Below are 15002 nucleotides of genomic sequence, written 5' to 3'. Positions count from 1 at the left end.
CATTATAAAAAGAGCAGCTCTCTTGACTTTAAAGTTACAAAGGACAATCACATCTGTAGAGGTTTGAGACTCGGGAAAAAAAAGGAAAGTTGACTTTTGAGTAGGGTGAGTCAGATGCTACTATGGGAAGCAACTTAGGATGAGTGAACAGGGAACTCTCCCCTGCCACCCCAATGAGCATCCTGAAACTATACGGTCATCAGCCAGAAGGATTAATCCTAATAAACTGTCCTGGTAGTGCCACTGAGATGCTTTTCTGACAGTTGGATGAGGCTTTTAACAACTTACACTATCTGCATTGTTATTATAATGCTATATGCCATTAATTCCTGGTGATACGGTCATGTTTATTCCTGGAAGAGACACTGAAATCCTTCCATGCATTCCTCAGTTCCCACAGCTCTAAGAGAGTGAGGAGCCACCTGTACTAGGAACAAGGAATTGGCCATAACTTATTTTGAAAAAGGAATTAGACGAAAGGCAATCCCTTTCAGACACTAGCAAGATCTTAGCATCAGATTAGGAAACAGCTTATCACCTAGGATATATCTGCCAATGGCTCACGTAAAATAAAATGTATTAGACAAAGTAAGCCTGCCAGATTTGCAGTTCCAGAGCCTGCCTGAAAACCTCAGCTAGTCACAGGCTGCCAACACTAGACAGACACAGCAAAACTAGACAGGTCTTTAATATAGTGATAGGCTGTGTGCCCAGACAGAGTGAAGTCTCTCATGCCTCAGACTTTGTCCACTGGTAGCAGGTCTTTGATGTTACGGAGACCAGAGTCACTCACAAACTGCAGAACTGAGGAGGAAGAAGATGAGATTTCCGGGATGCAATGGCACAAAAGTATTTCTCTAAGCTTTCCACCAAGGCAGGGAAGACACACAGAAGGAGCCCACGAATGGAACGATGCCCACAAAGCATCCCACGGCTGGATGGTAATTTTAGGGGAGGTCACTGCTGTGGGACTTGCAGGTGAAAGGTAAGCTGCGGGCTGCCAGCATGGAGTCCCACAGGAGGGACATGATGCAGTGAAGATGCAGACCGGACAATGAGGAAACTACTCAGTCAGAGAAACACTATAGCTACGGAGCGACGCAGTTGAAATGGTGGACTGAAATGGAGCAGGCCACCATCTGTCTGCATAATCATGTACTCAGGATACGTCTCACAACTCTACTCCCCCTCTACATAGTGTAATGTTGAAAAATCCCTCTGTTCTCAAGTAATAGAACATATGAATGCCTACTGAGGGAATGTGTGTGTGGACTGTTATTTGGAAACAGGAACTATTGTTTTAAGTTCTGTATTGCTTAATTATTCATTATTTACTACTTTAATTATGTATGAAAAACCTCAGGTACTTCTGAATGTTCTTTAGGCAATTCAGACTCTAAGGCACGCTAAGAAGGTTACATAGTGAGGTGTCTCTTCCTTCCATTAGTCATAAGAGAAACATAAATTACAATTCAGCATATAATACTTTGCTTCTTCACACAATGATTTAAAGTCAATTGAGTACACTTACTTCATACTCAGCATATTTACTGCTGTACAAAACTTTCTCTCTCCCATAAAGAAAAGGCATCCAGGCACTTTTCTGAACAACAGTATTGTTGCACATTTTTTGATGAGGCTTTTTTTGAAAACATGTTTTACCTTTCTGTTGTTTACAAATTACTTTGGCAGTGATTTGGGAAAGCACTTAATATGTGCTGTTTCCTTGAACAGGGACTTTGCTTAAGTGCTTTTCTGAGCAGAATCTCATTCTCTTTATCTGTCCATTTACCTGAATTTAAAGTAGGGATTATTTTGATATCTCAAAACATTTTGAAACAAAGCTACACAAGAGCAGCATATAGCTCACTTCCCTCATCTCTCCATCCGCAACATCTACACTTCCAAGCACACCCTTACTCCATCCTTGTTTGCCACACTTGCTGGACAAGACACAGCACGTGCTGTGGTCATACAGGAACTATATATATTCTTTCTTTACTGACTAGCCAATAGACAGGTTAAGTCATTGGTCACTGGCATCTCTAGTCCAGTAAGCAAGCCTTACGTAGCTGAACCTTGCTTTTCGACATGCAGACTCAACCAACAGCTTGGTGACTGTAAGTGGTCGTTTTTCACAGCTCTGTTGAGAGAACATAATATCTGTGAAATCTTTTTCTCTGTTATAGAACTCATGCTGGCTAATGGGTTCACAGTTCTTTATGGTGCCTGACAGACAATGTGACCACAGAAACTTTGTTTCCTTATGAAGCCCGGGGGCAAAAACCAAAAACACGGATATCGAATTTATGAATATTTGTACAAAATTAATAACTAAAAAAGTAATGAATACTACCAAACTAATTTTATATGACTTACAGTAATGTTAATAATTTTTTTTCAGTGTTTGATCAGGTCTGGTAATGCTTTAGTCATCAAATTGCAGAGAGGTTTGCAGGATGCAGTTTGCAAAGCCGTTTCAAAGTGTTACTTTCCTTTAGTCTGCTTCTTGTCATTTTTAGAGCTGAGCAGCATACTTAATCTTGTTGATGCTGGTGATTGCATGAGGCAGCAGTTAAGATTTTAATATTACTTGTGGTAGACCTCTGTGCATAAAGATGAGCCTTAATCACTTTTGAATTAGTTCACTTCTCTTGTCAGCAAATATTCTCCCTCTTGGATGCCCTCAGACTACTCTACTCACTAACTGTCGTAGAATACAATTCTTCAGTTTCTGTGGATGCCTACAGTACTCTTCATTGCATTACTTTATTCAGCAAAATGCCAACAGCAATATCTTCTCCAAAAAGAGAGAAAAAGCCATGAAGAACAAGCTAATAATTTTGCACGTTTAAAGAAGAATCTGTTAATTTCACATAAACCATCAAAAAGAAAGAGCCACTAGAGGGAAGTAAATCCAATATGCTCAAAGAAAATAAAATGCTAGCTCCTCAGCTACTGTAAATTATTGCAGCTAACAGAATTTACAGCAGCTGAAGATATTGTTATATATTCTTAACAAAGATATGACAATTGAAGAAAACAATTTATGTATTTATGAAGAGGATACTGAGGGAGCTGGCAGAGGAGCTTGCCAAGCCACTCTCCATCATTTATCAGCAGTCCTGGTCAACCGGGGAGGTTCCGGATGACTGGAAGTTAGCAAACGTGACACCCCTCTACAAGAAGGGTCGGAAGGAGGATCCGGGGAACTACAGGACTGTCAGCCTGACCTCGGTGCTGGGAAAGGTCATGGAGCAGACCATCTTGAGCGCCATTATGTGGCACGTGCAGAACAACTGGGGATCAGGCTCAGCCAGCATGGGTTTATGAAAGGGAGGTCCTGCTTCACTAACCTGGTCTCCTTCTATGACAAGGTGACCCGCTTAGTGGATGAGGGGAAGGCTGTGGATGTTGTCTACTTGGACTTTAGTAAGGCCTTTGACACAGTCTCCCACAGCATTCTCCTGGAGAAGCTGGCTGCTCACAGCTTGGATAAGTGCGCTCTGCGCTGGGTTAAAAACTGGCTGGACGGCCGAGCCCAGAGAGTGGTGGTGAATGGAGCCAAATCCAGTTGGCGGCCGGTCACAAGTGGGGTTCCCCAGGGCTCAGTGTTGGGGCTGGTCCTGTTCAATACCTTTATTGATGATCTGGATGAGGGGATTGAATGCACCCTCAGTAAGTTTGCAGATGACACCAAGTTAGGTGGAAGTGTCAATCTGCTGGAGGGTAGGAAGGCCCTGCAGAGGGACCTGGACAGGCTGGACCGATGAGCCAGGGCCAAGTGTATGAGACTGAACAAGGCTAAGTGCTGGGTCCTGCACATGGGTCACAGCAACCCCATACAATGCTACAGGCTGGGGGAGGAGTGGCTGGAGAGCTGCCTGGAGGAAAAGGACCTGGGGGTGTTGGTTGACAGCTGCCTGAACATGAGCCAGCAGTATGCTCAGGTCGCCAAGAGGGCCAATGGCATCCTGGCTTGTATCAGGAATAGTGTGGCCAGCAGGACCAGGGAGGTGATAGTGCCCCTGTACTCGGCACTGGTGAGGCTGCACCTCGAGTACTGTGTTCAGTTTTGGGCCCCTCACTGCAAAAGGGCATTGAGGTGCTGGAGTGTGTCCGGAGAAGGGCAACGAAGCTGGTGAAGGGTCTGGAGAACAAGTCTTATGAGGAGTGGCTGAGGGAGCTGGGGTTGTTTAGTCTGGAGAAGAGGAGGCTGAGGGGAGACCTTATCGCTCTCTACAACTACCTGAAAGGAGGGTGTAGCGAGGTGAGGGTCGGTCTCTTCTCCCTAGTAACGAGCGATAGGACAAGAGGAAACGGCCTCAAGCTGCGCCGGCGAAGTTTAGGTTGGATATTAGGAAAAGCTTCTTCACTGAAAGGGTAGTTGGGCACTGGAACAGGCTGCCCAGGGAGGTGGTCGAGTCCCCATCCCTGGAGGTATTTAAAAGACAGGTAGACGTGGTGCTTGAGGACGCGGTTTAGTGGTGGACTTGGCAGGGATAGGGTAACAGTTGGACTCGATGATCTTAAGGGTCTTTTCCAACCTGAACGATTCTATGATTCTATGACTCTATCACTTCATGCAATATCTATACCAAAATATAAAAAGGTACTATGAACATGGGATAAACATGTCATGTAGGTATAATTTATTATACATCTAGATCTTTCATATTAAGACACACATCAAAAGAGAAAAATTATTTTAAACCAATATGTTTGGACTTCTGGTAATGCAGTCCTTATACATGTTAAGATATTTTTGTTTTGTTGTCACGTTATGCATATAATCTTGGATCTTTGTTTTATATGAACATGTGCACAAACCTGTAACACCATATAATAAGTACTGTACATTTCAGTATAATTAAGATTATAAGGAAAGATTGCAACAGTGAGTTTACTGTTTGGGGGTACAGCTAGAAAAAAGTGCAATATAAAAGTGATTATTTAGTGGTTTTGGTAAATATGGCAAAAGCAAAACTATAAATTGTTTACTAATAGCTGGCTAACAATAAAAATAAAAAGGTCACTAATTCTTTTATTCGAGAACTTCGATGTGATTTATAAACATTAATAAAGTCTCCGCAACGTTCTGAAGCTTTAGTTCTACAGCTTCCTTTTCTGAGGTTAGATACCCTGGCTTTCTCCATATCACTTCTTATTTATGACTAAAAGAAAGTCGCAAAAAATGTTTATTGTCCTCTCAATAATTTCCATCAACCAAAACTCCATTCATTTTCATCCATATTTCATATGACATTCTCTTTCTCTCTTTTACTTCTAAATATATAGTTACCGTACTTATGATTTTATAAAACTACACAGTTTGTAAGTCTACAAAAATGGTTTTATCTTTATAACTATATTTTATAGATGCCTCCATTTCATTTATTACAATGCTTTCTCCTGCAAAGCTGTCTTTTTATATCCAAATAAACTGAGAGATATTCTGGATATCTGGTCTTAAATTCTCTGAAGCCCTTCCCAACAGCATTTTTAGTGAAGTAAGAATTATAGGGAATGCAAGCAGCCTACACTCTAGAGTTTACTGTCAGTGTGTCACAAATTATCAAAACATTGGTCTTTTCCCTGGTTTGAGTAAACTGCAGTGAAAATCTATATCCTTAAACCAGGGACAGACAACAGCAAAAGACGTGTTTTAAAAGCCCACCACTTAAATACACATCTCAAGCTGTGTTCACACAGCTGTTAGTCCGTTTAAAAACAAACCATATCTCTGGTGACCTCCCCCTGTGCATGCTTGGTGACTTGCATTTAGTACAATGTAACATCTAAAAATAAGTATACACAGGGGTAGTTTCTGGCACCATATTTTTTTCCTTTAATTAGAAAGGAAAAGAGAGATACGGGTTCGCAACATGATACACAGTCCAAGAGCTTAAGGCAATTCTCAGTGCAAAGTATATATCATTAGGCATCTTATATAATTAGCTCTTCTGTTACCATCATCACATGAACAGTGAGTAGTTTTCACACTTTTTCTAATCCATTTTCATGAATATTATTAGTATTACCATTGTCATTATCATCATCACAGCAAGCTGTTAATTTTTGTATGCCCAAAGGCAAACAAGTCATTACTCATCAACAAAACTATTTGTCCCAGATACACAGGTAAGCAGATTTTTGCTAGGCTGATCAATGAAAGAACCCAGGGCCTTCCTACAAGTGGAACATAACAGGATCCTCCTGAACATTAGCACTTTCACTAAATACTTTCATGTTATCAAAGGTCGTCTACTCAAAACCGTAGTTTTGCCAGTTCAGTTCCTGTTCTACATTAAACACTTCAGCTACAGTTGCAATGTCACTGCACAGTAGGTGAAAAACATTTCTGGAACAAATGTCAGCAAGGGATAATTTTGAAATAACCTTCTCATCTACAGTAACACAAGCCAGAAGATAACACTGCTATACAGGTTGCTTTGTTGGTAACCTATGATGCTGTTCCCTGGCATACTAAGTATTTCTAAAGATGGAAGAGGAAAAAGTTGCAGAAATAAACAAAAATATAGAGTTTCCCATTTTTCTCATAAAGGTCAGCCTTGGGCATAAATTTGACCTGAAATGGGGGGAAGAAAAAGCTCAAAAACAATAATGCAAAGTGGACAATTAAAGGAACAAAAAAATCTATTAGTATACCTCACCTAAGGAAATGGCTCATACAGATGTTGAAAGATCTTACAGGGAAGCGTGCTGTATTAGTACTATGAAACATGGACGCTGAAGGAGGTGCGTTCACTTTCATTTCACCTTTGAATTGTGAAATTGCAAATAGATAACCTGTGGTGCTTTACTCTCTCAGAATGGAAATAGCAAGGACAGACTTGGAAAAGCACCAGACGCAGATTCCAGTTCTGATGAACCACTGATACCGTTAGTCTCAGGTAGTTAAAGCTTGCACTTAATTTTAAACAGGAAGATATGTTTTTGTACCCTGTATATTGGGGTTAAGGGCCAACTGCCAAAAGCATTTAATGCCCTCATCAGCAGAAGCTGGAAGTCCTCACCAAAAGCACTTAAAAACCTGCAATAATCTGCAAAACATCCTAACTTGCTGACCCAGACTTCCAAGAAACAAAATGATCCCCCTAATTAAGTGCATAGATGACAGGGGCACAGTAACAGACATGCAGTGCTGGGACTTACCATCTTGGTCTGTGGTAACCGTGATAGCTGTGAACTGCTTGGGAGAGAAACTCAGCTCCGAGACCCCATTCGTGGCTTCTATTTCGAAGGTGTAGTTCACATGTGACACAAAATCAAGCACTGTCACAGAGGAGTTGATGAGACCTGTGTGCCTGGGGATGAAACGGATACCTCCCCCACAAATCTCACACTGGCTGGCATCCGACCCACATTTCTTACAGATGACACTGTACGTGAGATCTTTTCTTCCTCCGGTATCACTTGGGGGGCTCCATTCCAACATGAGAGCTGTTTCATTAATGTTAAAAATTACATTCCTCGGAGCAGAAGGTGGCCCTGCAGAGAAGGAGGGGAAAGCCTGTTAAGCGACAGTTTTCTATTTTGGAGAAAAAAGACATGAAAAAATACATTAGTCTTAAGGCAATTATTTGCAAATAGAAACTAAAAGAGTTACATTTCAATAACAAATCCAATGGAAAAATTAAAAATTATAGAAATACTTACAATCCTGGAAAATTAAGCAGGAATAATAAATAGGTGAGATCATAAAAAGCTGAATAATCTAAATAAATTAGAATTAATTCAGAAGTAATTTAAGGCAACATAAAAATGACTTGGGAACGTCAAACCTAGACTCTATAGCACAAATTTGCACTAAATATCTCTTGATCTTGTGGGATACTGGGGTAGAACTTTAACCACAAAATTTATTTCCTTATTTTTTGTCTAGCAATGTAGGCTTTTCTGATACTTATAATCTTTGATGTTTTATATGAGTTAAATTGAATAATAAATAAATAACAGCTTTAGAATAACTACAAGAGGTAAAACTGTTTGTATTAGTTCTGCAGTGCCAGATATTTTTTCCATGCTTGACTGCTTATCCCCAGGGATTTCTTTGCTGCTGTTCATTAACAGAGTTAGGTGGCAACGGGCCAAGACTATTTGGCACGAGAGACAATTTACAAGTTTTTTCTTTCCCTCCTGGCACCTCATCAGCATCAGTGTATCAGTGAAGACGTCAACCTTTCAAGCTAAAGATCTAAAAGGATGGCTGCAAATCAGGAGAAAAAATGATTCTTGAAGGCTGTGGGGAGGGATGCAAAGATAGTAGCAGCAGGCAGAGTATAGGAAAGCTCTCAGCTAGCAAGCAGGTGGTGAAGCTCTCTGTGTACTGTCAGATGAATCATGAGTGACCGTTATCCATGGATCCCACAATAGTCAAGGTATGTCCAACAAGTTTTCAGCTGTTATGATGACTTACTGTGTAGGATCACAAGTAAATCACCTGAGGCTTTATATACCACCTTCCACAGTCTGATGGAAGAACTTTACCACCTAATGATTTTTCAGATAGGAATTAGTGAAGGGGTGCAGGAAAGGCAGAAATCGCTAAAGGAAGTCCGAATAATCTCATTTCTTATTATATTTTTCTTCCACTTAACATATTTCAAACAAGCACTTCCAGACACGTGTTTTCAAAAGCAATTTGTATATAGACCCAAAATATGCCCACAAAAGAAGGGTTATTTAAAAGAAGGGTAGATGTGGTGCTTAGGGACATGGTTTAGTGGTGGTCTTGGCAGTGAGAGGTTAATGGTTGGACTCGATGATCTTAAGGGTCTTTTCCAACCTTAATGATTCTATGATTCTATGAAAAATCATGTAAGAAACACAGATTTGGCCTTATACTCCAGGTTTTCATATATGTATGATGACTGTGATAAATTCAACTGGCGATCTCTGCAGTTTTTTCAGGTGAATGAGTTGAATATGCATTGTATTCCCAGCTCCCGACATAAAATCACAGTGTACATGGATTGCTTAGCCAATGGTTAGCAGAACTTTGAAAAGTTTCAGCTTGCTTTGCAGCTTTTCATGATTTATACAGCCTGCCAGCAAGACTTAAGTATACAGTTTTGATTAAATAATGTTCAAACTTTGAGTGAGCTTTTCATTACTTCAGGGCCTCTCAAGCAGATTGAAAGACTATATAAAACATTTGCAAATGACATCAGCTAATTCTTACAGAGTATTTCACCAAATTGAATGGTACAGTAAATCTGAGAGAGTCAGATAATTAAAATATCATAATGTCCTTTATAAAGACTTTAAGACAATGAGAGAAGAACTAAACAAACAAACAAAAATAAATATTGATCAACACTCTTGTAAATTCCAGTTCAACAACTTGTAGGATGAGGGCAAGACCTTCTGCCCAAGGGATGGTCAGACAAATGGAGAGAACTTTGCCTTAGGAAGGAAAACAAAATATCAAAGCTCCTCCCAGCATTTCAAATATAAATCAGGATCTCAAATCTCAGAAAAAAAATACCACTTCTTTCTAATCGTTCAATTCTGTTATTTCTTTCTTTCCTTATATCTGCAATTACTACTGCACTGATAAGCTGATTTGATTTTCAGACTTTTAGCTATTTATCTGACTGAACAAAATGTAGTGATTTAGAAAATCAAGCGCATGACTGCCCCTACAACTGAAATAAATCCATTTATTCAAGTTCTTAATTCTTGAAGATGACCCTGAATACTAAAATGGACTATACTTTAACAGAAAACATTACTATACCTTACATTTTACTAAAAAACTATAGTAGTAAAAATCTATATAGTTGTACCTACACATAGCAGCAAGAATGAATACTAACTTTAATGAAGGAAAGAGGCAATAATAGTTGCAGAAAAAAGGTCACTATTCACCAACATTTGTAATTTTACATGATGCTATTTGTTTACTTATGTGGCATAAATGCTGGTATAAAAGCTGGAATGTTTGAAAAGGGGAAAAAAGTTTGTATGGCATGGGAGCAATGATGTGAACCAATAAGGTTTTCTGTGAACTGTAGTTGAACATTTGAGTTGCTTTTTTTTTTCTGACATTTATTTGTAACTTTAAATAACTGAGGCTATGTTTTCATTAAAATGATTTTTGCCCTAAAGTAAATGATGAGTTAGCTGCTGGATTTGAAGCACTTGGTAATTAAAATATTTGGAGGTGTCACATTGCTTTGCATTTTTTTAGTGGACAAAAAAGTTTAAAATATTTTGAATGTGTGAGTATTTATTCGTATATCTATCTGTGCAGAGTGAGTTCATCGTTAGCAGCCAAAAAAGACCCTGGCAGTAAAGACCACTTATTTTTCAGCATATCAAGGAAGTATTTAGCTGAACGGTATGTGGCTCATTTGTACTGAAGATCAATATTTCTGGAACCCATCAGATGAAAACTATTTTTGTAATCTGTAATTTTTATGGTCACAGAGAATATTTTGAGTATTTCCTTCCTGGTCTTTGACTGGGACCTTGTGGTAAGTCTAACATTGAAGCATCTGAAATACTGTCATATGTAAGTATTTCTAAATGCAACCTGTTAACAAAGGCTAATTATATTGATACATCATTTTCCAATGGTGTGGAAAACAGACGAATTACAGCCTTGAAGATGCTGATGTGGTCCAAAAGCCCCTACAACCTTCGAGTGTCTCAGATTTACAAATCTCTAAACTTCCCATAAAATTATTGTAAGGTTGATGGTTCTAGCTACTCTGGAAAACATTCTGAGATCAGAATAAGCTAAAACTAGCACAGATTACTTCAGCTTCAGTTCTTATTATTTATGTGCAGAAGACAGGAATAATTATGTTTCCTCTAAAACCTGCTGTGAGAATTAAATAATGACTGGTGTTAACAAATTCCCCCTGTTAAAACCAACAAGGGGTTTTAGGAATATGGAGGATGAGCCTTAATCACACTTACATATGTGCATAACTTTAAGCGGATCAGTAATCCCCTTGAAATAATTGGTAATACTCATGCACTTAAAACTAAGCATGCGTGTAATTGCTCGAAGGATTGGAGCCAATGTTTTAAAACTGGCTCAGGGTTTTTTTATGTTACTTCATCAACTTTGGCAGGCCAAAACAGGAATTAATGTGAATCCGGGCAATAGGAGAGTTTTGTCTGGCTTTGTCAATTTTAATTTTCTACCAGATTTCTGTTATACTATATGTAGATGGCATCAGTAGAAGAACCAATATAGTAGATAAAATACACTTTTTTTAAAATTTATTTTTTATTTGTACTAGAGAGTAAAGGTTGTTATGTTCATGATTTGGGACTTAATCCTCAATTGTAAGAGAAAACATGAATTATTGTACATTCACATTTCAACGAATAGGGAGAACATTATCACTTATGTTATGGGTGTCTGAAAGTATATGACTGTCCGCCTGCAAACACTGAAAAAAATCTCAGACACCCTTCATACTCAAGGCCCCTCATGCCAATTTGCATGACGATTAAATAGCTTTTTAATTGCTGTTAAATTATGCCAGTTAAACTGTGATTTCATGCAAATATTAAGCTGTAATGATATGCAGTGAATCATTTACTAAGATTTAGAACTTGGAACAAAGAGAGACAATTAATTCTAATCCTCAGATTCAGCTAAATTATGTGTCACTGGGCTTTTATGAATGTGGCCTGATTGCTTTGTTATCATTTATAAATTATACAAAGATTATTTGACACATTGGAAAAACTTGGCAGCAATAAGCCTTCTGCAGACATCTGTGTGCAAAGCTCTCAGGGATTTCCTTATATTGATTTTTAAGGAAAACAAGTATACTGGGGAAAATGATGGATCCCTTCCTCACAGCAAAATTCATGACTTTGGATTTTATGCAAAAGAGTAAAATACAGTTCAGATGGATGAGCATTAAAAACAACCGCAGCTCTTCTGCTTCTTAGATGAAACACAGCCCAAGTGTGAGCAATGTCATTTGCTTCATTTACAAATTATAACATAAGTAGTATTTCTACATTCTCTGTGGAGTAGACTGGCATTGATATCTTATGGAGAAGCAGGCCCACTCCAAAAGCAACAGAACCAAGTTGATGCCTCATACAGTGCTTCACACCTCATCTTGCTTTGTGCTGCAGAAATCTAGTGAGGGCAATGCAGTATTTTAAACACTACAGAGTGATGACTGTCTGGAAAAAACTTTGTTGTTTTTTAAGTGAGAACTGTCCATTATCAACTATTGGAGTCTTAGAAGTGTGTGGTATTTGACTACTGACTTTACAGCAGAAGGGCAAAAATTAAGCATCGTCTTCTGAGAATACTCAGAATCAGCATCTGGCTGTGTCTCTTGAGTTCATAATTGCTTTTTGATACACATACATACATGTAGCATAGATAAGTAGTGTCAGTTGATGTAGAATGCCATATTACGTTTTTTCCTTTTCAGAATCACTTACTCTTTTTCTGTGAGGCAGGAAGGAAGAATGGAAGCCAGTGACTGCAAACCAATGCTCCAAGTCTGAGCGTAATGATAAATTGCAAACAAGTATAGATATAAAAATAAGAAGAGAGGCAGTAGAGTCAAAGTCTTCAAGCATGTTGCTTGATTTTGCTGCTGGAATACAGTGTTGACTCTTAAAAATAGAGGATGCAGTTTGTGGCAGAGGTTATTGAACAGAGCATAAGTTTGTTGGGTTCAAAATTGTTTAAGCATAACATGAAAAGAGATGCATTCAGACTCAGACACCCAATATAAGCCTGCCTGCCCTTGAAAAGATGGATCAATTTATCCAATTACATTATAGTGGCAAATGTTAGAGTTTACGTACAGAGTAATCAGACAGGGGATTAGATATGATGCTATTTGTTGCTCACTGTGTATGCCGAGAGATCACCGATAGAGTACTCGCATATGGCAGAGAAATAAAATAAGGAGAAAGAGTAGCAGCAAGAGATTGATAACAAGTGCCAATCAAATGAAAAAGGCTAGGATAAAGAGATTAACAATATATCCTAATGTAATTTTCATTCCTCTTATTAAAATGAGATTTCTATTATGCTTTTCTGCAAAGTGCACACTCTTCTTTTACAAAATACAGTTACATGAAGTAAAAATGGTAACTGTACAATTTTGGAAAAGCATACACTATGCACTTTCACAGAATTAATGAAATTAGATTTGAAGCTCATCTTGAAAAAAGTGGATGCCTGAAGCTAAACTCTTAATTTCATAGTCTCTTAAATCAAGGTCCTTATTTTCCATAATGCTGCATATGCAAGTTTTCCAGTACTAAGGAAAAATTCTGGAGTGAGGAATACTGTCTAACCCTACACAGGAATGAAAAGAGAGAGAGAATAAAATATCTACCTATCTTAGTCATATTGCTTTGCAGGACTTGGGGAAGCAAATAAAATAGGTATGAATACAGTTAGTTCAAAATGTTTGAATATGAAGAAATTTGTAAGGGGAATCCACTGTTCATTCTGTGTTTAATTCAAGAACAACTCTTATTTAAAAAGTCACAAGAAAAATTTTTAATCTCTTATGTCACATCTCACACGTCAGGATACAAATTTGCAAATGAGCATCAAAAATGCAGATCTGCCCCAAAAGTAGTTATGCAGAAAAGGCATTTTCTTACTGCACAGCCTTTTCTCTCTATTTAGTCAAATTGGCTAATTTTTTCCCTAACTTTTCAACTCCTTTTATTACAGTAAAGCATGACAGTTTTGAAGGAACAATCTAAATTCTACTCATATCCGTATCTTTGTTTATTAAATTTAAATTAGCCACATCTGCATGGACCCACCAAAGGCAGCGAGGTTGTATTTATGACAGAAACATAATTTTAATAACCGAGAGAATAATTTGAAAGAAGTGGGGCTAAAGATATCACTTAGGGAATAATTTGGCCTGCTGACTCTTCATTACTGATGATGTGCAAGAAGAACACAGTCTGCCTGTCAAGAGTCTCAGTGTCATTTGCAGAGCTGACAATTAGTGAAATAATCATCATTGTAGGTATAAGATGAATACATCTGCTGTTACAGTCAATGAAGTACTGATACCTTGCAGTCTAGGCTGAGTGAGAGGCAATGCATGGTAGCATTGAACCAAGAGCAAGCCAGAAACTAGAATGTGGTTCACTGTCTCCTTTATTTCTTATTTCTCCCAAGTCAGGGTGAGACGGGGCACTGGTACGTCTGTTGTGATTGATTTCTTCCCTGCCTCCACTCACTGGGTTGCTTTGGCTGACATCCTCAGCAGGAGCGGAAAGGTCTGGCAGCAAGTTTTCCCTGACAGTTTTCAGCCAAAGCAGCTCTCAGCACCCCACTTTTGTTGGGAAAGCACCGAGGTGTTGTAGGTACCTGCTCCCTGATGCCACAGGGCTCTCATGCTCCTCCCTACCTTATCAATACTAATGGGTAGCAGGGCTTAAAATTGTGCCCTGAAAGATAATTATGGAAACATAATGGATGTATGAGTAATTTTTTCAGAGAAGAACTGTCTTTTAGAGATGAAAAATCAATGACTTATAAATAATATGGAACCACATCTGCATAATGCATGAGTGAAACCATCTTTCTAAGCATGAAAGTGTCAAGAGTGCCTGGGACATGCGTTAGTTCTGTGGGTAAGTTTTTAATGGCCTGTGCTTGGGGCACTCATTTGAGTGGAATTATTTGTATTCACCATTTTCCTGTGGGAAGTCTAGAACAACATTGTTTATTCCCTCACATATTTTGTGCAAAAAGATAGGCCTATGTGCCTTGCTGCAGAGTGTGCTGACAGCAGATTGCGTGTGTTGGACTGGGGTGCCTCTCTGAACCCTATGTCCCTTAAGTAGCTGGAGGCTGGGATTTACCCTTCCCACCTGAAAACCCTGTGGTTACATTAGATGACTTTCTGCTAAGTGCCTTGGATCTGAGGAACCCTAGTTTTGGTGACCATCACTCCCATTTAGTAGATGGACAATGTCTTGTTCTGCGTAATGACCTCAGGATT

General features: G+C 38.8%; 1 protein-coding gene across 4 annotated transcripts in view; it reads right to left on the bottom strand.

Annotated features, from left to right (window-relative positions):
- The window catches only part of EPHA6 (EPH receptor A6), a 515545-nt gene that overhangs the window by 231857 nt on the left and 268686 nt on the right, over nt 1-15002 (bottom strand). For all 4 annotated transcript variants that reach the window (XM_087755983.1, XM_087755985.1, XM_087755984.1 and 1 more), the window contains exon 5: nt 7177-7512. In XM_087755983.1, the coding sequence (XP_087612109.1) occupies nt 7177-7512 (336 nt within the window). The remainder of the gene's footprint in view (nt 1-7176; nt 7513-15002) is intronic.

The sequence above is a fragment of the Nipponia nippon genome, unplaced genomic scaffold (assembly GCF_047370975.1).
Source record: "Nipponia nippon isolate SJK-2023a ecotype South Korea unplaced genomic scaffold, ASM4737097v1 scaffold_2, whole genome shotgun sequence".
Taxonomy (NCBI): domain Eukaryota; kingdom Metazoa; phylum Chordata; class Aves; order Pelecaniformes; family Threskiornithidae; genus Nipponia; species Nipponia nippon.
Note: the sequence above shows the minus strand (reverse complement) of the source record. Positions and strands in the feature narration are given on the sequence as shown.